We start from the raw sequence: 25,988 nt of genomic DNA on the forward strand, positions 1-25,988 counted from the left end.
GCCAGCACTGCTCAGTGTCACAGTCTTTGCACCTACTGGAAGCTACACGAGCTTGATAAGCTGTCCCCCTACTCAGACCTAAAACCCTAGTTCAGCTCTCACCCGTTTTTAGAAAGTGGGGATTTGAGATCAAATCGCTGGTGTATAGGAATCCCACCACTGGGGAGGATAACTGAAGGACAAAGCAACTGGGTTCAAAGGTAAACGTGGAGGCATCTGATCCTCGAAGGGTTAACAGAGAAACAATCCGAAAGCAGGTTTTATATGCATATAAATAAAGGAAACAGTACTATTCCCTGGAATGGAGTAAGGTCTCAATTTTAAGCTATGACAGAAAGCAATAATATTATGGATTCAGTTAATTACAGCTGGATAAAACTTAAAAGCTCTACAATAGACATATTTTTTTGCTCTACAACTTTTAACTCTTTCAAGGACTTTACTAACATGGTTCTCACTAACATAACTTCCGAGTACCCCACAGTCTTTTTTATTGTTCTCAGAGTACCCTCTGAATTAGACTTAGTGCCTCATTTTAATTCCAGGGAGCCAAGGTACAGAAAAACTAAGGTAGGAACTTTGAAGTCACAAAACGCACATGCACAATGTATACAGCGGGGCTTTGAAATTTTAATTCCCTTAAGCAGCATGCTCCAGGGAAAGAGGAAAGTAAGCGCTTGTGGCGGCAAACTGGATTTGGATCTCTGGTCACCAGAGCATCATCTTCTCCAAAATCTTTTGTCACATTTGGAAAGCTTGCAACAGCTTCAAGAAATCGCCTATCTCTGAAGAACCGAAGCTTTTATGGAAGTAGGCATGCAGTGCTCAGTGTTTGGTAAACTGTACTCTTTTTCCTAACCTCCACCACTTGCTCAACTTTCTCATCGTAGGTAGTTTTCTCTCCCGATCCATTTGTGAAATAGTCTAATGTGGGGTGTGGCCTCCCCACAAAACGCTTTCTAATTAGTTTCTAAACATTAAATGATTATGGAAGTGCAATTCCCATTCCAGTCAGGTGATGAAAAGCTTTACAGGAGTTCAGTCTCACTTTGTAATTAGAGAAATTAGCTTTCTAAGTTTAGATCACTCAACTGTGCAAATGGGTTCATCTGGTGGAATGTGTTGCTCTGAAATGTGTGTCAGCCAAGCAGCGCGGCACAGTCCCTATCTCTGCCTGTGCGACACTCGCCCAAGTGGGGAGGTCAGTTCCAGTACAGCAAGAGGAAAATAAAGTGTTATGGGTGTATTATAGGAAAGGCCTTATCTAAAAACTCGCTCATCTGTGATGGACTGGAGCGATATGTTCTTCTCCTTGCAATAGGGAAGCTTAACTCCTAGATAAAGGATTATCCAAGTGGGTGAAATATTCACTCGTTCACTCAGTTTGTCCAGAATTACATCTACAATTGCAGTAAATTAATTTTAGAGGGTGGCTAACTTTGACAAGCAAAACTACTTTTATAAAAATCTACAGAGAAACAAAGGGCTCTGTGAGCCTCCTTATTTGCTGTGAAATGAGGTCATCAAGCTTTACAAATTCTGTGACTACAGATTCCCTGTTTCAACTGATTCTTTTCTGGTAGCTCTTTCTCCTGGTTTATTGGAGGCTGATGCAGGATCAGGCCCCCACGATTATGCAACTTGATCTGCATTACAGTAGTAAACAGAAGTTTAGTCACTGACTTGAAAATGAGATGGATCAGATCCCTGAACGAAGAATTTTTCCAGGGTCACCACTCCAAGCTTACCTTCAGGTATCGCAAATCTAAGGAAATCCTGTGGGATTGTTCACAGCCATGAGTCACTGAGCTTTAAAAGGAAATTACAACTTTCCTAGCAGAAAGTCTTGACTTCACGACACCTGACCCTTGCAAGCCAGGCACTCCCTCTAAAGGCTGTGATCCTCGTCCCACTGAAGTCCTGGGCATCCTCCCAGTGGCTTCAGCAAAGCGGGATCTAACTCTATAATAGGGAACTGATTCAGGCCCGAAGCAAAGTCCTGTCTGTAACACTGGACCTTGGCACACGAGATGTTTATAACGGCTTCTAACATGGATGTAATCTAATTATGTCAGAATAGGAAGATTACCAGGAAGTAACTTTACGCAATGCGAAAAGCTGAGTGCCAACACTGAAAAGTTCTTCACCGGCCTCAAAGGAAGACACGTCGGCTCCACGCCTCGTGAGACACAGGCGTATGCAAGCAGAGCATTGCAGCAGGAATTTTACATGCACCAGGCTCAGGCCACTCAAAGCAACTACAGCTCAAGACCCCCCTGTGCACATGCAGCAATTTGTACATTGCTGCACACATAGTGAAATGGGCATCTTCAAAAGATCCTCAGGCTGCATAATACACTGTGCTCAATTGGTTTTCAGTGGCTAGACATCTGGCCTGAAGAGGTCAGTGAAGAAAAGCAGGAGATAAGACTTCAGGGGTGAAATTCTGGCCTTAATAAGTTAAGGGGATTTTACTCCTGACTTCCAGGAGGTCAGAATTTCTTGCAGGGCTGCAAGAGAGAGGGTTCGCAATGCGCTTCTGCACATGACTCACGCTTTGCCTTGGTTTACCTATCAGTAATACTTTGTGTCTCAAGACATTGGGAGGCTTAATTCATTAGTGCTTGCAAAGCATTTTAAGTTGTTGGACGAGTAATTCTGTTTAAGGGCAGCTACGCTGCTGAGTCACAAGCACTGTGGGAACCAGAACTCTGGATTTCCTAAGGGTGGAGTAACCTCCTGCAGAAAGGCCAATTCCAGACCTGCCCTAAAGGTATGGAGCATACCAGCAAGCAGTAGGGTATTTAAAGGCCCAGAGGAGCACATGTGTGGCACTTGTGAATGAGTAACAATTAAATAGGCTGTGGAAGCTAACCAACACCCGCTGAAAAAAAGGAGAGAGGCACTGGTCCTCGTATCACCAAACTGCAGCCGCTTTGCGGATAAAACACAATGAAGGTTTACCAGCCTAAGAAAAGGTAACGGCTCCGAGTAAGGAGCAAGCGATGCTGTTAGAACTTCTGGGCTGGAAGGAGTATTCAGCCATAGTGCAGCCCACAGGCATGCCAAAATGGCTGGTACGTGATCTAAGTTTGAAACTCACGAGTGGAAAGCGATCCGACAGAGTCTGAGGGAAGCATGAGCACAATTCTAGGGTCCAGGGGCACAAACACAGCCAGCTTCGCAGCCTCGGGCACCCCATCGTAACATGACAGACCTCGCCACAGCCGAGAGCGAGCGTGTGCTTTGCTTTTGCCATAGGAAGTGAAAACAAAGGATATAAAATTAGATCAGAAAGCTTGTTTTCCTCTACATTCTGGTGTATAGAATAGACATTTGCACATCTACGGTGTTGGATGGGGCCACAATGGAAGATGGGGCCGTAAGAATAGCTGTCCCGGATCAGACCAAACGTCAGGCAGGCTGGGTTCCTGTCTCCAGCGCCTCAGGAAGAATGGGACAGCAATCCAGTGACAGTTCCCAGCACGCTCACCCAACTTCTAGTCAGGGAATTCCCGAGCCAGACGCAAAGCTAGGGGCTGTGTTTTTGTAGGGTTTTTTGGTTTGTTTGTTTGTTCAATGCCCTTTGGTGCGTGGCTCTTCCTCCAGGAGCTAGTCTGAATGCCCTTTGCTACTGTGCAAACTCTTGGGCTTCTCAGAGTCCTAGGGCAAGGAGTCCCCACCCGGCTCTGTGCCTCAGGACCCCGCTCCTGGAGGGATGCGGCCGACAAACCCCAACACTCACTTGGAAGCTGGGCAGCGCCGGGAAGCAGGCGAGCCTGAGAGGCGGCTACCACCGGACGAGGGTAGGAGAAGCTTTCCGTGCAAAAAGCGACCCCAAAACCTTCATTTTTTCCCCTTCAAACAGCCCCGGGAGGCGACGAGGCGAGGGCCTGCGGCGCCGGGGCAGGGGGAGCCGCGAGTCCCCTCAGCGAGCGGCGGGCGAGAAAAGCCGCCTCAGGCGCGAGCGCCCCTGAGGTGAACGCACGCGCCCGCTCGCCCTTCCCCGGGGCCGCCTCAGCGGGGCGGCGGCGACCCCGCCGCTCCTCCCGGTAGCCCGGGAGGCACCTGCGGAGCGGGGCTTCCCGGGGGAGGCGGAGCGGGTCCCCGCCACCTCCCGCAGGAGGAGCAGCCGCAGCCGGCTAACCCTCCTCCTCTCCTGCCGGTACCTACCTTCCCCTGCTCCTGCCATTCCCCTCCTTCCCCGCCTCATGCATATGGATAGGCGCATGCGCGAGCGGGCGGCCTCCCCGCCTGCCGCCCTGGGCTAGATGAAGGCGAGCGGCGGCGGGGCTGCCAGACGGGCGGCCGGCGGCGGGGTGGTGTGTGTGAGTGTGTGTGGTGTGTGTGTGAGTGAGTGTGTGTGTGTGTGTGTGTGTCTCGGGGGGCGGGAGGGAGGGGAGCCCTCGCCGCGCCTCCGCCGCGCGGTGGCCGGCGACCTGAAAGAAATAAAAGGATCGGGATAATAATCGCAATAATAAAATAAAGAGAAAAGGGGAAGAAAAGAGGGAGGCGAGAGAATAAGGAGAATAAAAGGAGGCCGGGCTGCTTTGCATTGAAGACCGGGGCGCTATTGAAAAGCGCTTGAAAAGCGGCGTTGTTCGGCGCGGGTGCGCGCCGCGGCCGGCGCGGTATATTAGAGCGGGGCGGCGGCGGCGGCGGGCAGCAGCGGCGGCGCCTCCTCCTCCTCCGCCTCCTTTTCCTCCTCCCCTCCTGGTCTACCCGTCCCGTCCCGGAGCGAGCGGCGGCGGCGGCGGCCTGCAGGCGGGCAGCGGCGCGGCGGCGGCGGCGGCATGCGTGCGCCCCGGCGGGCAGCCGCGGCGGCGTGCTCTCTCCTCATCTTCCTCCTCCTGGGGCTGCGGGCACAGGTACGTACCGGGGCACCGCCGGTCACCCCCGGGATGGGGGAGAGGGGACAGCCCGCACCGGGGTCCGCCGCGGCGGGGGCTGTGCCGCCTGTCTCGCAGAGGGTTGCAGTGGACGGGTGTGAAGCAAAGCCCGGACCCGCCGCCGAGGCACCGCCGGTAACTTCTCTGCGGGGACGGCTGACGCGCAAGCCCTCCTTGCAGCAAGGCTGTATTCCCTCGGAATAAAAGTTGCAATTGCTGCAAGCCACTTTTTTTTTTTTTTTTTTAATTTCCGAAATTTCTTTTTTTTTGTTTGTTTCTTAACTGGGACTAATTTCAGTGTTCTGAATCCCAGCTGGTTTTCCCCCGGTCTCAGCTGTACCTCGGAGGAGGCAGAGGGGCTGCATTTCCAGGCTACATCGTTTTGTTGGGTTTGCCCTGGCGTGTACACTCTTGGGTTGGTTTAGGTTTATTTCCTAACGATTTAGCAGCCTTCCCCGCACACGCGGTTTTTTGGAGTTGGCACTTAAGGTTGTTTTTTAGCATTAAAGGCGTTATTTGCTTGGGGTGATTTATGAGCCTTGCTCATGGATGCCTGATAGGGAAAAGCTTGGAGTGGTTGCTTTTTTTTGATGTTATGCGTGTGCTTCTTGAAAGCACACTTAAAATGACTTTCTCCTGTCTGCAAAGTTTTTGTAGATGGCATTTGGTGAAAAAAGTGAGGTAACTGTCTGTTTCTTGTTTCTGTTTTTTTCTTTTTTTTTTTTTTTTTTGTTTGTTTGTTTTCTCCTCCAATTCTTTCTTGGGATTAACAGGTGACTTTAGCATCGGGACAGTTCGAGTTGGAGATCTTATCCATGCAAAATGTGAATGGTGAACTGCAAAATGGAAATTGCTGTGATGGCACCCGGAACCCAGGAGATAAAAAATGCACCAGAGACGAGTGTGATACCTATTTTAAAGTTTGCCTGAAGGAGTATCAGTCGCGGGTCACTGCTGGCGGTCCTTGCAGCTTTGGATCCAAATCCACTCCTGTCATTGGAGGAAATACCTTCAATTTAAAGTATAACCGGAATAATGAAAAGAACCGGATTGTTATCCCTTTCAGCTTTGCCTGGCCGGTGAGTTGCGTGGCCTGCTCTGGCTCTGCTTCTGTTGGACGGTCCTGGTTGAGATGGGCAGAGGGAGCTGAACTCCAGCTTCTCGCACAGGGGGAGAGGGACCAGGATCGGGGAGGGAGCAGGCATCTTGGCGAGAGCGTCAGGAATCCACAGCACAGAAATAAGTAAAATGTGGTGGTGTTTTTGTTTTTGCTCCCTGGGGCTCACAATGCGTAGCCTGTTAAATTTGAAAGTCAGATGTGCAGTGAGGGGGATCGAAATGGGTCAGGGAAGCAAACCCAGTATCTCTGCACTTTACAGCATGAATAAGTCTCTTGAGACTTGGAAGGTCAGAAGTTCATTTTTTTTTTTTTCTTTTTTTTCTTTTTTTTTTTTTTTTTCCTTCCTAACCAGTGAAGTCTTGGGCATAAGCCAAAAGAGCAGTGGGTTAGGGGCTGTAGAGGGATCCCGTGTGAAAAGTGTGTGTCATAGCTGGCCTCCTTCCCTGGAGCGTGTTTGGGAAGGCTTCCTGCTTCTCCCAAGGGGACAATCTCGCTGCACTGCTTGGTGTTGATGGGAGCTGCTGTTGCTGCTCTTCGTGAACTAGTTGCCAGCTTCCCTGCGAAGCTTGCTATGTTTTGAGGTACTTGCAGACTCCAGAAGCTGAAGACGGAGAAAAGCCTGGCCTTAGCTTTTGGTCCGTTTCCCCCACTCCTCCCCACAGCACACCTTTTCCTGGCTGCTTGCCTCTGCGGTCCATAGATTCTGGCTTCCCTCTAGTTGTGTGCAAAACTCGATGGCTCAAGGAGGTGGGGCTCTTTGCCAGGCACTTTCCCAGCGTTGTCCACTCCAGCAAATACTGGTCAGGTTTGTAGAGTGGTTGAGATGGAGGATGGGTGACCCCTTCATTAGCTGAAGCCTGCTTTGTTGTTGGATCATGTAAAGAGCACTTGCTTAGACTTCAGTGCTGCTTCTTTCTTCTGGGGTGCTTGAGAGGGCTGAAGCTTTGATATGGTCAGCTCTGCAGAGGAATCCTCTGCTCACTGTATAGAAACTGAGGACCATTTTTACAAAGGGGACATCACCCAGGACAGACCCACAGATGCAGGCTCCAGGGCTGTAGGGCTTCTGGAGGTAGAAGACTACCATGGCCTCGGATGGCAGGAGGTGCATTGTTTTGTGCCCCGCAGTGCTGGGCTGCATGCAGGCAAGCAAAAGCTGAGGATGGTCTGGGAGGGCTTTTATGCGTGCACAACAGCCTGTCTTTTGAGGTGGCTGCCTGGGATGCTATGGTATGAAAGCTGAAAACTCCCCAAAACTCCAAACTCCTAAAACTTCTATTTAGAGATCACCTAGGAAACAAAACTGTTTTTCCTGCCCCCCCCCCCCACCTTCTCCAAAGGTGCTGAGCAGACAGTTTCCCACCGAGTGCCTTGGGATATGTTGATGCTCAGCAGTTTTGAAAATCCAGTCATCCTAACCTAGATGCCTAAGGTCGTTTTTGCGAGGGGAGGAGGGCTCTTTACATGCGTGCAGGGGAGGGCTGAATCTTGTTTCCTATCCTCCGTCACTATCACTGCTGGCGAGGGGAAAGCCAGACTTTCCGCTCCCTCCAAAGCTTGGCCCTTCCTAGTCAGATAAGGACTGGTTGCTGGGAGGGCTTGGACTTTTGGGAGGGAAAGCCCACCCCAAAAGCATTCATTCCTTCTCCAGTTGGAGCGTAGACACCCACTTTGTAGTCCTACAGCCAAGCGCTGCAGGCAGCCATGTGTTCTTGAAATGTCCTGTGCTGCCTCCTACCTGCCTCTTCTGTCAGTTGTGACTTCTGGAGTCTTGACGGCTGGAGAGGCGCAAGGGCGAAATCCAGTCTGCGTTTTTAAGGAGATAGTATTACAAAGTACAATAGCAGAGTTAACAAAAGTATTCTCTGTTGGAAGTACAAGTCCTTCCTTTCTTTCTTTCTCTTTTCTTTCTCTTTTTTTATTTTTTTCTAACATGAAATGAGATAAAACTGTTATCAAATATGCCATCAAAGGGATAAAGGGCTTTGTAAAAATCTGAGGTATTTGAAGCTTTGCCAACGGCTGCAGTGGTTGTGTTGCAGATTTTGAGGTTTTTCAGAAAAGTCAGGTTCATCAGGGATTTTTTTTTTTTTTTTTTTAACTAGCCCCCTACCCTGCTCCCAGTAATTCAAGATCCTTGAATCTGAAGTATGTGTATGTATATAAAAACAATGTGAAAACTGAATGTGTTCCTTCTAACAGCCCCTCTCTTCATAGGGTTGGGAAGGGAAATCTGTGGGTTTGAGGGGGCTGGGGACCCTGGGAGAAGTTTCCCAAGCTTGCCTGCATCTTAGTGAAAGAAATGCTTCTATTGTCCCACTGAATCTAATTGAGCACTGGAATCCTGGAGCAGCAGCAGCAAAACTCCAGTGCAGCCTTTGAAATGTGTAAAACTCGTCAACTTCAGACACTCTGGTTCCTAAGACTGGAATTTTTTTGCAATAAACTCTTGCATGTTCCCACGCAGAAATGCACTTTTTGAGATTGTGATGATAGTCTGTTTGCAATTATCAAGCTTGCCTCCTAGCTTTAACTTCCATAGCACACAGCTTTTATGCTAGCCATTGTGACTTTCAAATGGCATTTGAACAAAAGAATATCTAATGTGGCAAAGCTCTTATTTGTACTAAAATTGTGTACACAAATCATTTTGGGCATTTTGAAAGCTCTACAGATAAAGTAGTAAACTTAATTAGTCAATTCAAATCCGATGCTGAGATTTCATAACTTAAAAAAATTTCTTTAGATGGGTGAATACTGTTGACTTCAGTAAAAGCTTGAGACTAGCGTTGCATTTACCAATGTGGCTAATTGTGAGAGTTGTCTTTGAATACATCCAACTGAAAATTACAGTAAAGGTAATAGGAGTGAGACCAAAATGTTAATCATGTTGCACCTGAAAATCATGCTCATCTCAGAATATGTATTGTTTGTGGTCTGCTGTCTGAGGGAGGCTTTTCTGGGATGTTCCAGCTTGAGTCAGTAACATTAAGAAGTCTCATTGCCTTGACTACCTAAAAAAAACCAAACAAAAAACCCCCCAAAAAACCTCTTCCCTTGTCAAGCTGCCCCCTTATGCCATTTGTGAAAAATAGTTATATTGCATTAGAGGTCTTTATTCATCATGTGAGAGGGGAAGAAAAGAGAATGGTGTGCTTTAAATGTACTGTTAAGATTTGGCTTGTAGTTGTAATGTAGATTTGAAGTGTCAGAGTTTTATTAATAACTTATGCAGTTTGCTCTTGTCAGTTTTGATATGTACCCGTGTGAGTAATGAGTGTGGAGATGGTGGGCCATAAATTAATTTAAGTGATGGGAGGTTTGAGTAAGTTGCTAGGAAACGGGGCAGCAGACCAGCATGAAGGAACTAGAGTGCATCAGAAAGCTGCCCTTGCAGTAGCTAGCAATTCTTCAGTAAATTGAAATGATGGTGATTTTTAAAAAACTAAAATAATAATACGCATAGTCTTGCGTCTTGCATTCATTTTGAGACTAGTGACTCTCTTGACAGGCAAACTTGGCTTAAGAGGCCATATAGAAAAGTATGTAACAAAAGAATTTCCATGTTCCAGTTGTCAAAGTCTGTCTCAACAAGTTTTGTCTCATGGTAGACACATGCTCGTCTCTGACATAAATTAAATCTCTTGCCTTTCTTAAAGAATCCAAAACGTGATGTGTGCCGTACCTTAAGGGAGCAGTGCATGAATTAACTAAGGAAAGCATAGCACTAAACTCTGCTTTTATGTAAAGAAAGATCTTTTGGGGGTTTGGCGAGACTGTGAGTAAGAAGGAGGTCAAACTTGGCAATTCCTTTGGTATGCATAGCTCCAATTTCAAACGGCTTGTTTATCCTGAAATTACGATCCTTGTAATTATTTAATATTGGGGCCAATTGCACCAACACACCAGGAAACTACTGAGGTGGAAAAAAACCCTTCCAGCATCTAAATGACTTTAGCATAAAATACAAGTAAAAAGAGTTTTGAACATCTTATTTCAGTCTTATGCTAAAAAATAAAATAGTCAGCCTTTCCCCTTTTTAATGGCAAATCTTACCGCTGCTGGTTCCTGAAGATGTAAAATGTGTTTTCTGGGTAGGCATTTTTTTTTCTGACTAGAAAGAGATAATGAAAGACCTTTAGTGTTTTTTAAGCTTCATGAACTTCTTCCCCCTGTCTTGACACATGAGGCTTCCAGAATCCTAATCTGCAGCTGATATTAAAGTAATAGCCTTTTGAATCTTGGAGGAAAATATCACTTCATTCAACTCCCTTTGTTGTTTTTTGTTTGTTTGTTTGTTTTAAAAAAAAAAAAAACCCACAAAACAAACAGTAGGTCACAAGTATAAAACTCAAGCTTGTTTTTTTGATTTTTGTTTTTCCCTCCTTCCAGTTAACTTTTTGAAAACTTGCAGAAGTAAATGCTAGATAATGTTCAAGCTTTTCTTAAGGAAGACCTGATAAGTCATCTTGAAGCATGGGCACATCAGAAGAAATTTTTGTAATAACAAAATGCATATTAATCAAATCCACACTGTGTCGCTTACTGTTGACTAATAATTTAAGAATAAATTTTCAGCACTCAAAGGGCAATGTTTTGCCTGGGTTTACTATCCAAAAAGGAGCTGGGAGTATTAAGTGACGTCTGAGGCATAATTAGCATCCACAAGTCTGTTTTTTCCCAGGACTGCAGAGAAGCGATGCATCCATTTGGAGTTTTTGGACTTCTTACATGTTCTTAAGAGTTATGTATGTTCCTGTCAGTTCAGAACTTCATCTTCCCGGTAAATCCATTTGACTATATTACCATAATATGTCTAAAAATAAATCCTCATCCTGCCTGCTCCCAGAATTTTTGTTCTTGTTATAATAAAGGCCTGCTCCAGTTTAACTTCAGTGGCAGCTGGACTGGACCTGGCGTTGGAGCTTATTCCTAAACTTTCTCAGCCTGCATATATCCAGTGCTGTCAGCTTGTTTATGCAGCTGGAAGTCTGCATGTCTGAAAACGATTGCATAAAATTGATGCTTCATGCTTAAAATTCTAGTTAACTCAAGGAAACTTGCTGCTTTGTTGCAGACTGAAGGCTGCAGTAGAAGTAAATTAGTACTGAAGCTGGTAAAGTTGGGCCTTAGCTAATTAAGTGAGATGATGTGCCGTACAAGAGGCTGCACTCTCGTACATGGCCCTTAGTTCAGCTTCAGTTCTTGAGTCTGATGCTCTGCGGTACATCCAAAAACCTTAAGCTGCAGTTCTTAAAAGTATTTCTGTGTAGATAATACCAATGACAGGATTGGTTTTGAAAGTTCAAACTAAACTTGACTTTGCATTTCTGCTGATGGATAGAAGTTTTGTATGTTAACTGACACAGTTCTAACAATTTTAGCTGGTAATCCGTATGCCTCAACATGGGGAAAGATCAAAACTAGAAGCTGTTGTATTTATTTCTTGTTAGTCTGTGGAGCTCATGGTTATGTGGTCACCGCTGTGTAGTGTAAATTACACTCATTATTCTTGTAGTATTCTGAAGAAACTGTAAAATGTGGATAGAAGTGGTTAAAGTGGTTTGTAAATAGTCAAATATCCAGAGTTCTTTACCAGCTCAACCCAGTTCTTATGCACTTAGGTAAATAAGTAGAAAGGCTTCTTGTTCAGGCTTGCTCTGTGTGAACCTGACTGTTTTGCTTGGCTGGCTACTAGGTATTCTCTCTATTAACCTTGCCACCCTTTTGTAACTGGTGCATTTAATTATCAGTGGGATGCTTTAAACAGGTAGGGGGACTGATAAGAGCAGGTAATCTGCTTGTTGGGGAAGGTTGAAAGCAACCATTGACATCTTGGCCTACCTGCTAGTCTTTGACAAGTGAGGCTCCGTGAGAAAATAACTGCGTAATGAGATAAGGTACCGATTAAAATGCTGTTGTCGTACGATGCACCCAGATAGCTGAGATTGCTTAAAATCATTAGTTTAAAAAGAAAGAGATGCTATACTTTTTTTTTTCTTTTTTTTTTTTTTTTTTTTAAAGGAGGGGAGGAGGGAGTCTCCCCACTCTGTCCCAGTACATTGTTCCATTAATGCATGCTAGTTTTATGATTGGAATACATTGTAGTCCGGCCACCCAGACAGAGGCATTGACTGCTAATATTAACCAAGAACAATAGTGTGTCCATACTGACTGCAGTGAGGATTACAGAACATAATGGGGCCTATCCAAAAATAATGCTAATACGGGACAAGCAACAGGAAGCAGCAGTAGACTCAGCATTGCTCGGCTCCCAGACAAACCATGGACTTACTTCACACAATGGCAACTTCAGCACATTATGTATTCACAGGATACTCATTATTCCAGCAGGCTTGCCAGATCAGAGATCAGCCTGGTTTACTGGATGCTTAAGCATATGCATAGTTTGGATAGCGGTACTTTTGTGTCCTTCATCATTTGGCAGGAGGGTGGCAGTTGTATCGCGGAGAAGGTCTTGCCTTCAGTTACTGGCTTGGCTTCTGCCAAGGCGGAATCGGGGGAAAGTCTCTCCTGGAAGCTGGTAATACAGTTAAATTTGGTTTTGTGTCTTCCCCTTTATGTGGCAATGAAGTGTTTACTGGCACTAACAGCAATGAAGGAACTACTCAAAACGAAGACTGAAGGAACAGAGTGCTCTGTTTTCATGTGGGCATATTCTGATGAGGCTCTTGGCTGGGCTGCCTGCTTGAAGTGCTGCCTAGGTCTTGGCCATGGGCTCCTCCGCGTGAGCCTGTCACAGTTTAGACTTTGTTTATATATGCGGGGTTGAAAGAGTAACAGCTTTATAGGGTGTTGCCTGACCCTTATGTAGGATGGCCCAAAGAAGAGCTTCCTGAGGATGTTGCATTCGACAAAGGGTTAAGAGGGTTAGGTTGTTTCCCTCCTCTTCCTAAATACATCCATCTCTCCTCTGAATGAGGAACCGGTTGTCTTTAACTCCTTTGAAGAAATATTCTGTTGTCAAAGTTGACTGGCTGACCGTGGCATGACGTTGTGACGCATCTGTGTGCCGTCATTGTGACTTGTTGTGTGGCAACAGGGGTACCGAAGTGAGAGTCCCGCTGACGTTTAGAGGAAGTGGTTTTGTGACTAGCATTAATTCTCCTCAGAGATGCCCTCCTCCCTGGCCCTTGGGCACTTTGAAATATGCCTCAGTTTACCTCTTCCCTATCTCATCCCCTTCCAGCTGAAGGGAGGAGGGATTCCTGGAGCTCTTGGCAATTTGCTGTGACCTTCTTCCCTAGGACACGGGCAGGGTGCGAGCACCGTTCTCACGCTGGTCTTCACAGCTGTGCGTGGCTGGCAGAGCACAAGAACAACATTGCTGGGCTTAACCTGCTCTCCTTGTTTGGCAGAGGAGGAGCAGGCACAGCATTCAGAATGCAAACTTCCCACTGCATTTGTCTAGTCATGGTTTCACATGCTCAGCAAAGCTCTTGCATGGTTTAACCACAAGGACAGGAGGGAAAGAAGTTTGACTAGTTGCAACCCCTTTCAAAAAGGAGGCAGTCCTTTCACTAATGAGCCTGATGTTTTAATCTTGCTCTCTCCCACTGACTTGCAGAATGCCTTTAGAAGCCAAAGTACAAAAACATCTGTGTTGGGTGGATGTCTGGATGAAGGGAGGGAGAAGGTAATCAAGCAGAGAGCTTTAAACACCTTCTGCTTACCTGGAACTGCTAGTATTTCATTTAAATAACCAGAAAAGAGGTTTCATTGCCCTTTCAGAACCTTAACAGGGACAGTTTCTGATGGATTTCAGGGTCTTCAAAGCCTTTCTTGAGCTGTGTTATCAATCGACCAAGACTAAATTGTGGTGTCTTGTCATTGAGGAAAATAGCTCTTGCACATTGGTGCTTGCTTTGGTTTGTTTGGAGTGTGAACTTAACCATTTCCATCCTCTCATAGCATAACTCGTTGGAGTTTTGCTTGAATTTGACCATGCTGCCTTTCAGTCCTTTGGGCCGATCAGACCGTGGATGTTCTGCAAACTGTGCCGGCTTGCCATTCCTTTCAAGCTGCCTTTACTCTCAAGTCAGAATCCCTGCCTTCTGGTCAAGCTCAGGTTTACAGTGGCTAATTGGGTGTGACTCTGCAAAGTTCACTGCTGCCTTATTGCCTAGGACGTTGCTTTGATGGAATAAGGTGCATGACGTGGAATTTTTGTGTCTGGATATATATATTTATTCAAAGATGGGCAAAGGTCATCTATGGGCATGGGAAAACTTAAACCTCCACGCTGTAAGTAGTCATTCCTGAGATATCTGAATTGTTGATCTATAGAGTGGGGATGATATGCGCTTTTAAAAAAAATCTCAACAGTGCAGTCTTTTCACAGAACTGGATTTGTTTTTTTTTTTTGGGGCGGTGAGGAATTGGCTGGAGGTGTACCATAGTTGGATTGTTGGGGGGGGGTTGCTACTGTTGTGAGGCTGTGGGTGTCTGTGTGCCTTTTGTTTAGAAGGGTCCCATCTTGAACACAAAGTCTTCCTTTTCTTTGCCCCATGCTGCGAGGGACAGAGCCAACAGATTAAACTGCCATTCTTTGTATCGTCCCTTTTCAGGACAGGGATTCCTCATTTAAAATATTCAGATGAGGTGAGAGAGGGCACATAGAAACCAGAGAATTGCTAGGGTAGGTCTGTTCGCCCTGCGCTTTATTGCCATCCAGTTAAGCAGAAGCGTCTTCTGTCTTAAGGCAAACTCCTGCGTGGTGTTGGAAAGTGGTCACGCAAGTATCTAGCAACAGTAGCACTTAAAGCTAGGATTCAGCCTTTCCTTTCCTTAAGGGCTAGGTGTGTTGGTAAACAGTCCTGAGAACCAACCGGGAACTGTTGCTATGAGTTTAGACAGAATATCTTCCAAAACAATTATGCAAGGCCGAAAGGAAAACATCCTTAACTTTATTGGAAGTAGTGCTAGTTGCCATAATTCATTCTCTATATCATAATATTTTTTTTTCAAGCTTGCAGTAACATGTTGTGCTTGTGCTTCTCAATGTTGGTAATTAAAGCAGTGAGGAAGCACCCAAGATAGTGCAATCTGTATCTGTAATATGGCTTAGGAATTCTATTCTGGTTTTGTTTGTTTGTTTTTTTTCTCTCTGACTTGTGTAAGGACTTCTTAAATCTGCTTGATACGGTGTTAAACGATTGTGTTGTCTTTTATTTTTCAGAGTTTCTTTCAAGTTGAGAGACTTGGTCTAGAATAATAACAAAAAACATGTAACTTTCATGAAATATTAACCAAAAATGGTTTTGGCCAGTGGAGCTTCTGCATAGAAGTTTGGGCACATGTCTCGGCTTGCCCAGCTTTGCTTACTTTTTGAAGCATTTTCCCACAGTTATCAGTGAACGAAATGGAATCCTAGTCTGCTTTGAATATGAAACATATTTAGGCTATATTCCAAGCCGGTGTCCATCACAAACTAGGTTTTCATTCAGAGGCTGCATGCTGTGTCCAGTCGTGAGAAAGCAGTCTGCTTCGACTGTTTTTCCTTTCTTTTTTTTTTTTTTTTTTTTTTTCTCCTTTCCTCTCCTCTTAAGGAATTTGAGGTCTGCCTTACACTTGCACCTTGTAGCAGCTTATTCTCAAAACTGTATTTTGGCTTCTGTTCCAGAAAAGGTGTTAAGCGCTGCAGACCACAAATAAGCAGGCTGTAACTAAGCGCAGATACAATTAAGAAGCAGTAAACCTTACAATGCACAGCTTTGATGGCAAAGCATCAAAATCCTTAATGGAGAGTTTTATTTGTTCAATTATCGTTCTGCTCACCGGAAAGATGTTACATTTATTGCCTCATTTATAGTTATTATTATACTTGTTACTCTTCAAGTCATATTTTTTTCTTGCTGTCCCTCAGCTTTTTTGGGGGAGGGAATGTTTTGTTTTTGAATCATTCTGTAAGTTTGTATATGGCTGGGTAAATGGCAATTTTGAAAGATACAGCCTGGATAATAATATCTCTGAGCAGAGCTGGGGGAGGAGAAGACGTTTTAATGGCTCTTGTTCTCAAGTGAGGATTGAAGATAAAGGTGGCTTAGATGTAATAGCTGGCATCTTTCCAACCCATGGAGTCACTTCAGTTAGTTTATGCTTATGATGATTGTTATTACTGGAGTGCTAGCGAGCTCGCTGGCAGATTAGTACGTCTGTAAATGTGACACAGGGTGGATAGTGCGTCTTCCCTTTCCCTGCTCTTCCCAACAGACTGATCTTAGCCTTTGTTTTACAGTGCTTCTCTCTCACCGCCCCCTTCCCATCTCCATCGGTCCTTCCCTCCGTTACCTGATACTTGTGGGAGCTGCGATGGCCCTCATGCAGACAAAGCTTTCAAAGGGGGTGCTGAAAAGCAAAGTCCCTGGAGACTGTGCTGTCAAGGCAGAGCACAGTAATCTTAGCAACACTTCTTGCTTTCAGGACGGCTGGGGGAAGGGACATCATGGCTACCTTTCTGTAACTAAAATTCTTTTGAAGCAGTTTTTGAGGGTGGGTGTGTGGAGGGCTTTTTTTCTTTGTTTTCTGATGCTGCTGTGCTAGCTCGGTGATTTCTCTCTTCCATGGGCAATTCTTCCACACATGCTTTATGGTGGCTACAGCATAGTGTCAAAGGCTGTACTTCCTGGTTAAGCACATAAGATGCATTAATGATGACAAAGATGAGCTATCCAAGGTGAAAGGTCCTCTAAGTCAGACTGGATAAGATAGCTTACGGGATTTCAAGATGATCATGTTTGTCTCGAGGATAATCTATTACCTATTTATGTTTTCAAGTATTCCACTTTAGGGCAGAGACCAGGTTTATTTTTGTTTTCAAAATTATATATATTTTTTTTTTCCGTACAGTCACGTGTGGCTTTGAAACTAACTCTTATTTTTCTTTTGCAGAGATCCTACACACTGCTCGTTGAGGCATGGGATTACAATGATAACTCTACTAGTAAGTATTCATTCTTCTGGTTTACTTAGTTTGGACACCTCAATTTCCTGACCATTGAAAGGCTTTTGGTAGTCAAACCAGCCCACTGCGAGTAGGGCATGAGGAGAGGGTAAAGCTCTCCCCGAGACAACAATTCAGAGCAACTACTCCAGGCTCTGCAGCAGCCTCTTTCCCTCATATTGCCTGTAGAGGGTGAGTAGCTTGCTCGCCTAGGCACCAACAGTTTGATGCCTAAAAATAGATGCTGTTAATTCCCTCTTTCTCCGTAGCGAGAATAAAAGCCAAGGGCTTTCTTCAGGATTTTTTGTTTTGATTTATTTATTTTTTATTAGGAGTGATATTTGGAAGCCTGAGTCTTGTTGACTTGGGACATCTCTATAAACTATGTGCTTCTCAAAACGGAACATGCTGCTTTAAAAAAAAAAAAAATAATAAAAATCTCCATAAGACTTGGTATAGATATGACTTTAATGGCTGTAGATGAGAAACAGGAGTCTCTACCAGCTCTTCCTTGGGAGTTGGATGTCTAGGGATTTATATTCAGGGGCTGAAAAACATGTACCAGACACCACCTGGTACAGCTGGCTGGAAATCAAGGGTGGGAATCTTTTGCCTGGAATGTCTTTGGTTGGTTTCAGAAACTTTCTGCTAAGCTTTTCCTCTTGGCTAGAGGAATCTGTGTAGAGTCTCTTGGCACATGAACTGTTCTGCTGTTACTGAAGTAGGTGGGCAAAATTAGCTCTATTTTCAATCTAAGGCTTTAATAGTGTGTGGTAAAAGCCACAGGAGAAAGTATGAATCTGAACTCATAAACTTTCTGTTGACACAACAAGCCTTTTCCTTTAACAAGGAAGCGGCAGCACTGGGGCCCATCTTACACAAATCTTACAGCAGCTTCTTGTAGTCCGCTTTGGAATGCCAGCTGACAGCCGCACAGTAATGAAATGGACTTCGTGCTTCACGAAAGAAAGGCCTTGTAGAAATGTGCACAGTACTATGGTTTTATATTTTAATGGGTGGAGAGTACACTGCTTAGGAATGGCCTTTGAGCCTGGGAACCTTTCTGCACACATCTGCTTTTTAATTTATTTATTTTTAATATACATGGGGTGTCCTATTAGTTCTTAGGTCTAGAAGAGTTGTCCATTGCAAACGATTGATGTGACCTGTCCGCGATAGCCACGGTTTGCTTTACAACCTGCCACGTTCAGCACTGTTGCAGTACCTGCGATTTCAGGCCCTACCCCGGCACAGTCATGGAGCGGTGACTAGGGGACTTCTTAGCTATGGAGTGTTTTATGCAGGCGCAGAAAATAGATTGCTACAGCAGCAGAGTTGTATTAAAAATGGAAGATGCCTGAATTCAAAATGACGGTCTTGTTTACAGTAGGATCTGAGAGTTTTTTCAGACTGGGTCTCTGCCACTTTTACTATTATTAGAGCTCATCTTTTTTCATGAAACAACTGCATTTCCAAAGCTACACAATGAACCCTTTCTTTGCTTTCATGTTCTGGAAGTACAATTGTCTTCAGACAAAATTGCCTCATTTCTCAGCAGTGCATTTGACCAAGTGCAGACATGTTCCTACATATGTTCCTGATTTGCATTCCTGCTCTAGCTTTGCTGTCATATGCCCCTCTGTGGGTCACTTCAGTCACTCTACTGCACAAAGCTTTTCCTTTGTACTGCATCGCTTTGCTTACAGTCAGCTTTCCCATAGCTGAAGAATAAGTCTTGAAGAACTAGTTAAGGAAATCACCAGAACTGAACAATTGTCATCGTATAGAGTGATGAGTGTTTATTTTTGTATTTTTTTAATGTTCTTTCACCCTGATTACCACTGAATTGTAAGGACTCTGTGAGAGCGCTCTCTCAAAAAAATAAAATTAGTTTAGTAGGCTTTGTGTAACTTTTCAATAGCTCTAGCATCCTCTGATCAATGCAGTTGTTCGGAGATCCTAGAGTGGATGCTTCCTTCCCCCCTCTACATTCCACTCCTCCTACGTTCCCTTTACCACATACTCTCTCTTGTCTCACTTCCAAGAGTAGCTTGCAGTTAAATTCTGGCCCTGTTGAAGCTGATGAGAATCGTGCTTTGTTGGAGCCAAGATTCAACTTAAATGGTTTTCTTACTCTGGTTCTTGTCTAGATGCCATCTTGCTACTGTCGCTTCTTACATAAAGCTAATGGGGCTGACATTGCAGCTCAAACTATGTCAAAGAGCTATTGTAAATTACTGGTATCGGTTGCATGTGAATTCCAGTCGGGCATAAGAGACTTCAGCACAATGTAAACCAAGCCATAGCTGGAAGTTGTCTGAAACAAAGACTTTCAAAAATAACTGTGCTGTCCTTGGCCACACAAACTGTTCAGAGGAGTCTGGGCTTTTTTTTGTGTTGTTGTTTGCTCCCTGATGATGGGTAGTTATAATTTCCAGAAATTGGAGGAGCACTGAAAAGCAAAGGTGGGCAGTCAAAATAGCTAATTTCCCTGTGCCTAAAACCTCTGATACAGTTGCCCACGGAATAAAAAGATGCATTAAGAACTTTGAAGTGTAGCCACAAAAAGTGAATGAAACCAACCAACTCTCTGACAGCAAAGTGCGGAGTGTAAAGATGTACAGAAAGCCTTTCTCTTGCGCTTCATCAATTTCTAATTGGTTAATGTTTCCTCTACCTTCCCATCAAAGCATGGCGTCCTGAGTCAGATGATGTCAGGGGAGTTAGGAAGATGGCTTTCCCTCAAGCCTTGGCTGACTGCTGCTTTTTATTTACTTAACCAGTCTGCTGCTTTGGGATTGCTTACTATAAAACATTGTTGGTGCGGGCTAAGAATGGAAGAGTTGTTGCAATGCCTTCCCTGAAGTCTGGGTCAGCACGCTTGTGTAAGGGCGTACTGGCAGGTGGGAATAGGGAAGGGTGGAGAAATTTTTGTACAAGAAGGAACATGCCAATACTTCATTGTGAAAACTGTGGGTGATGGCTAATGGAAAGAGATTTTAAGTCTGTGAGACCTTACTTGAATTCAAAAGTTTGGTGGTAGCTTCACAATGTGTATCAAATGAAAAGCATTTTAGCCATGATCTAAAGTGAAATTGCAGCTGGTTTTCATCTGTGTCCTTAAAAAAAAAAAATAAATAAAGTCCAGCAGACTAATAAGGATGTTTCCATTTGAGTTCAGCCTGTGGTTAAGGGCTCAAAAGAGCCGGTGGCTGGAGTGAGATGTCATAGGCGTACAGCAAGGACATGCTTCCTAATGAGCTGGCAGATAGGGGAGGAATGATAGAGCAGAGGCAAGAGGAAAGATCTCTTTTCCAAGGCGATTGTTTTTCTGGTGCCAAGGACTGAAATAGCTGTCAGCGGTATGTTCCCAACGGGGAACAGGAAAAGACTGGAAAAGCAAGAGTGAGTGTGTGTGTGTGGAGGGGGTTTGCAAAACTAAATTGAGTGTCACTCCCCTTTTCTTCTGCCACTTACAGGAGAAAAGGATAGAGTTGTTTTACTCGCAAGAAACAGGATGTCTTTATGCACTGAGTCGGTATTTGGGGAAATGCGTTTGCTTTCCAACTGTGCTGTAGATCGGGGTGTAATCTTGGCAAGTGCAGCAAAGCCATCTCCAGCACGCATGAGTGGAACTATAATCGCTTGACTAGCCCCATTCAAGGCGAATAGATATGCATCTGCTTAAGTACCTCTTAGAATTAGTCAGTAATCTTGTTGATGAGATCTAAGAGCCTTACACCTGCACAGTACAGGACATGATATTGCTCTGGATATACCAGTATGGAAAAGTCCTTAGGCATCTACATTATTTGTGAATGGGATTTAAGTTAATAAAGGCCTGTGTGCGTTTCAAAGTCTTACACATAGATGTGGGGTTGGGGGCTTAGTGCCAATGAATAATAAAAACTGATTTAAATGGAAAATATTATAGAACCAGAAATACCAGAAGGTGAATAAGAAGCTGTTGCCCTTAATTTCACACTGTAAACACTTAATGAATGCTGTAGTCTCAAGGCAAGAACATCCCCCAAAATAGGGAAATGCTTACAGTATCAACACTCTTCTGTGGTTGTGCAGCAAGCGCTTTGACCTGACTTTATTCAAAACTGCCGGCAAGCAGGCGGGATCTAGTGGGGAATTGATAATGGCTATCTGAGGCTTGAGAAGCCTGTTTGGATGTTCTTCTTGAAAGCTACAAATCAAAGGTCCTTGGTAATCCATTTAAAAGTATTTTAGATGAAAAACTGCCCATGTGTCATCTTAAGCTTTATGTGGCAACTTCATTAGTCTTCAGTTCTGCCTTATGTAAAATCCCCAAACTTTCTTTTGTAATTGTTGGAAGAACAAGCTGAACATCACTACATTTTAATTCTTAACACTCAAATGTGCCAGTACTTCACACGCTGCTTCCTAATGCATCATTGGCAAACTGCCCTTCTACCGAAAATTCTTCTGTCGCTGGATTATGTTCCTGTATACAGAACAGTGTAGCCCAGGTACTGCTTATTTTTGGTTTTGTACTATGTCTGCAAGGATATTTTGGCTGTTTTATGATAAACTTTTACTGGGCAGTCAAGTGCTTGCTAGCAGCAGGTCGTAAGGCAGTGTCAGCTCATTTAAATCACAAGACCTGGACTACAAAGTGAAATACCACAGATATATACAATGTTCCGAGCTAATGTGAAATATTATTATTTCAAGCCATAATTTAGACAGTTGTAGGGCTCTAAAAGCCAGAAGACTTTTGCTGGAAGTAAATGTCAAGTAGAAAGTCAAAACTTTGAAATGCTGCGTAGCGAGAAGAGGGATCTATATGCAGTAATTCGAGTTCTCTGCTTTGAGCTCTGGTAGTCTTGAATTTTCAGTGTCAGCTAACATCTGAAGAGAGAACTTCCACGGTATTTCTCAGCCAAAAGCTTGTGAGATCACTGATGTCGACTGAATGCCAGAGTTGCTAGTTTTCAATTTTGTGTTTACACCAGAGTCCCAGGAAGCTGCAAACCTTTTGTGGTGACATTGCTTTATTAGGCTATTGTAGTGTGATGTTTTTGTAAATATTCCAGTTAAAAACAAAACTCGTACCATTAATGGAGAAGCCTGGAAAACCACATTATGTACCAATCTATTGTAGCTAGAAGTAAAAGCAGCTGAATTTTCTTTAATCGTGAACTGTATGATACTTACTGGATGTCCTTACAGTGCAAAAGAGATAAGTGATTGGCAGGAACCTATCAGTCCTTTTTGATTTCAAGCTTTGTTCAGTTTGATAATGCTGCATGTGTGTTTCAGTTAATGGTTTGTAGCTCCAGGGCAGCCTTATCTTACTTTCTAAAGCAGAAAATTAATAAAACCAACTGGCTGCCTCAGAGAGTCTGCCTGCGACGCTAGAGCGCTGTGGTGTGGGAGGTAATGATACCCAAACGAAGTGTTAACTCTGACATCTCTTCTGACTTCTAGATCCCGATCGCATTATTGAGAAGGCATCCCACTCCGGCATGATCAATCCAAGCCGTCAGTGGCAGACTTTGAAACATAATGCAGGAGTTGCCCACTTTGAGTATCAAATCCGTGTGACTTGTGCAGAACATTACTATGGCTTTGGCTGCAACAAGTTTTGTCGACCGAGAGATGACTTCTTCACTCACCATACCTGTGACCAGAACGGCAACAAAACCTGCTTGGAAGGCTGGATGGGACCAGAATGCAACAAAGGTTTGTGACGAACGCTCAACCCCTAAATGATCAGCAGGCTCGGATAGGATCTGGGTGCATCGTATCCAGGTTGCAGTTCAGTGGTCAGTTTGTGCAGACAACAGGACTGATGGGACAGCAACAAACTCCTCACACAGAGAGCTAGGGGCAGGAGAAGACTAGTTTCTGCCTTGTTTTAAAATCTTGGAGAGGCCTGACAAGTACCGGGCACTTAGAAGATGTGTTCTTTCTCTGATTATCCACATCTTTGCCCTTGGGAAGAAAACCCAGCCCATTGACTTCAATGGGAGTTCTTCTGCTGACTTCAAAAAGGATTTCCCCTTTGGTGCAGAACTTCAAGACAAGCAGGAAGGAGAGACTTGTTTTAGAGCTGACCTGGCAAGCGTAAAGCTTTGGTGTGTGAAAAGTCCCAGGCTGTTTGTTCTACCTGAGATGATGTTTAACATGTTTATTAGGGAATGGCAACTTCCTAGGTAATTTCAGAAGGAGAAAGCAGCACTCTGAATAGGAACAGACTATCAGTGTGTCTTGCTGACTGAGTTTGCCTGCAATTTGAATCTTTGCTCACCTGAATATCGTGTCTGTTCAGAGATAGGGCTCCAAAGTGAATCCAGAGTAGTTAAAAGTTGCTTTGAATTAGATGTAAAGCCAGGAAGAGTGGGACGGGTCACCTGCAAAAGACAGAGAAAGGACACCTGTAGACTCAGAGGCTTGAGCTCTCTCAGGCGAGATGGTTTCTCTTGCATAGAAACAACTCTTTGAACGGCATTAGGGACAATTCCTCTGCAAAGCTAGCTGATAGGTTTCCTAGCACAGGGAGCCACCTACCTTGGCTTTCCTTCCAGTAGACTTGATACGACAGACTTGTTAAACCCTTGGATTCCGTAGGATTACAGTGCTGGCTAGGAACTAAAACATTCCCAGGAGTGTGAAGATGCAGGAAGCGGGCAGCATGCTGATACTATTCTTTTTTTTTTTGTTTGTTTTAACAGCTATTTGTCGTCAGGGATGTAGCCCCAAGCACGGTTCTTGCACAATTCCAGGAGAGTGCAGGTAAATGCTCCCTCTCTCTCCTTGTTTCCCCCGACCCTCCCCCCCACCCCCAGATAATTACACAAGCGATGCTAAACACAATAGGATTGGGGAGGGAAGGTGTTTTTGGAGTCATGTTTTTGACCAAGGCACATTATTCATGCTGACTTGCCCAGAATAAGGGGGGAGCAGGCTTTTAATGCACTGATAATTTTAAGAAGCTTTTGCTTTGTGAAATGGTGGCACTGGGGGGAAGGGAGGTGTGGGATAAATCGTGTGAATGCTGCCTAATGAGCACTAACTAATTGTTTCTGCATAAATAGTGCAAATGTTTTGTGGGTATGGGTTTTTTTCCAACAGCCTGATTAATAGGCTTTTTCAACTACTAGCTTGAAGTACAGAAGTACACAGAAAAGCTTGTGGCTTTTCTCTCCTCTTCTCCTTTTCACTGTTTTCCCCCTTCCTCCCTCCCCCCCCCCCCCCCCCCCCCCGTTTTCTTCCATCAGTAGGCAAAAGTCAAGCATTCTTTAGAATGGGATTAGTTAAATCTCTCCGTTCCTTTACCATTGTGAGCCAGGCTCTGAGTGCTGAGAGGTTAATAGCTGGGATGAAATCTTGTCAGTAGGCTCCGATGAATGCAGAATCTTGCTCCCGTGCTTTGAAGCCCATTCTGTCCTGGCAAGGAGACAATGAAAAGCAGAGTTTATCCGTAACCCAACAATTAAATATTTGGAATGCCTCAAAATATACAGCAGAGGGAAGTTTTCTGACTTACTAATAGAGGGTTAATGGATATTGAATGTGGACATTCTTTATCAACAAACTGGTTGTTAAGTTGCTTCATGCAACCCTTTATTATATCTGTTGACATGCGATAGGGAACTGAGCGCTTCTGAGGTTACAAAACGTTGATATTGATCCTCCGTAGGAAGGGTAAATAGTGAAGCTTGGGTATTCACGGATAAAACTCAGAAGCCTGAAAGGAATGGAAAGTAGTTTTTCTGCCTAACAAACGTATTGGTGGATTCTCTATTGCTGGAAACTTTTGCATGAAGCGGGCTGCTTTTCTTTCTAGATAAGCTGAAGTTCAAACAAGAACTAAATCTGGGGTGTCGGACAGACTGTATTGTATAAGAAGTCAGCCGAAATAGTCACAGTGCTTCACTCTTTCTCTCTGTCCCTCTAATTTATGCTTCAAAACCAAACCAGAACCAAAAAAATCATCAAGGAACATTCTGAAAGTATGGTAGGAAGTAACTTCTCATCCTGCACAACAAGAGACATGGCAAAGTGAAAGTCAAGCCGCAAGATGGACTGTTGTAGCTTACACTCCGTGATTTTAATATTTAGCAGCACTGATATAAGCTGGTTAACCCCCAGAACACCAAATCTAAATCTTTTTTTAATTAAAAAAAAAAAAAAAAAGAAAAAGAAGAAAGCCTAGCAAGTGGTAGGAAGTATCGGGGGGCCAGATGGCGAGAGGAGTGTATCAGTCAAGGCTACCAGTGATTTGTGCTTCTGTCATCAGAATAAACATGCCTTGTAGGGGTTGCTGTCTCCTAGTCAGAACAACAGGCTTTGTTTCCAGATTATTTTTTTTTCTTTCCTTTCTCTTTCTAAGTCTCTTACCTCCCACTCACTGCCCAGACATGCACTAGTGCTCTTATTTACTTAAGGTGCAACTTTCCCACACTTGATTTGCATAGTCTTGAAACAATGCTGTCCTTCTGGTGCTTTCAGATAACTTCTGCTTGCCAAGTTAGACCAATATCTTTAAAGTGAACACAGAAACAAGATTCCATTTTCTTTTAAGTTTTGATGAGTCATATAGCCTGTATGTTACAAATGCAGCAGAGTATAAAAATAACATCCCAGCAGAAACTGCTCTGGGTTCTGGTACAATAGACAACTCGCAAACGTTCTTAAAATATCCTTTTCCCTTTTGGTGCAAGTCACTTTCTTTTAATGCAGGCGAGCCAACAAAACCATATTTACTCATGAATCACTATACAAGGAAAGTTAACTTTAAATTTCTCATGAGAAACTGCTGCATACGTATTATTAAACAAGAATTATTACCATGAATCTTTTTCTGGAATTGGTATCTAACTTTTTTTTTTTTAAATGCCCATAGCCTTAACCAATTTTGTTTGTTACACTTTGAAGCCCATCATATCTTTGGCTCTAAAGCTCATGGTTTTTTCCTCTGTGTGTGTTGTGTGTTTGGGCTTTTTTTGGGGTTTTTTTTTAATTACTTGTTTCTCTTTAC

General features: G+C 44.1%; 1 protein-coding gene across 1 annotated transcript in view; it reads left to right on the forward strand.

Moving 5' to 3' along the window:
* Positions 1 to 4,652: 4,652 nt before the first annotated feature.
* JAG1 (jagged canonical Notch ligand 1) overlaps positions 4,653 to 25,988 on the forward strand; it is a 34,838-nt gene continuing 13,502 nt past the window's right edge. The window contains exons 1-5 of the mRNA XM_074578454.1: positions 4,653 to 4,868; positions 5,663 to 5,968; positions 16,921 to 16,972; positions 22,433 to 22,687; positions 23,680 to 23,740. Of these exons, the coding sequence (XP_074434555.1) occupies positions 4,794 to 4,868; positions 5,663 to 5,968; positions 16,921 to 16,972; positions 22,433 to 22,687; positions 23,680 to 23,740 (749 nt within the window). The 5' untranslated portion in view covers positions 4,653 to 4,793. The remainder of the gene's footprint in view (positions 4,869 to 5,662; positions 5,969 to 16,920; positions 16,973 to 22,432; positions 22,688 to 23,679; positions 23,741 to 25,988) is intronic.

Source organism: Larus michahellis, chromosome 3 (assembly GCF_964199755.1).
Source record: "Larus michahellis chromosome 3, bLarMic1.1, whole genome shotgun sequence".
Classification (NCBI taxonomy): domain Eukaryota; kingdom Metazoa; phylum Chordata; class Aves; order Charadriiformes; family Laridae; genus Larus; species Larus michahellis.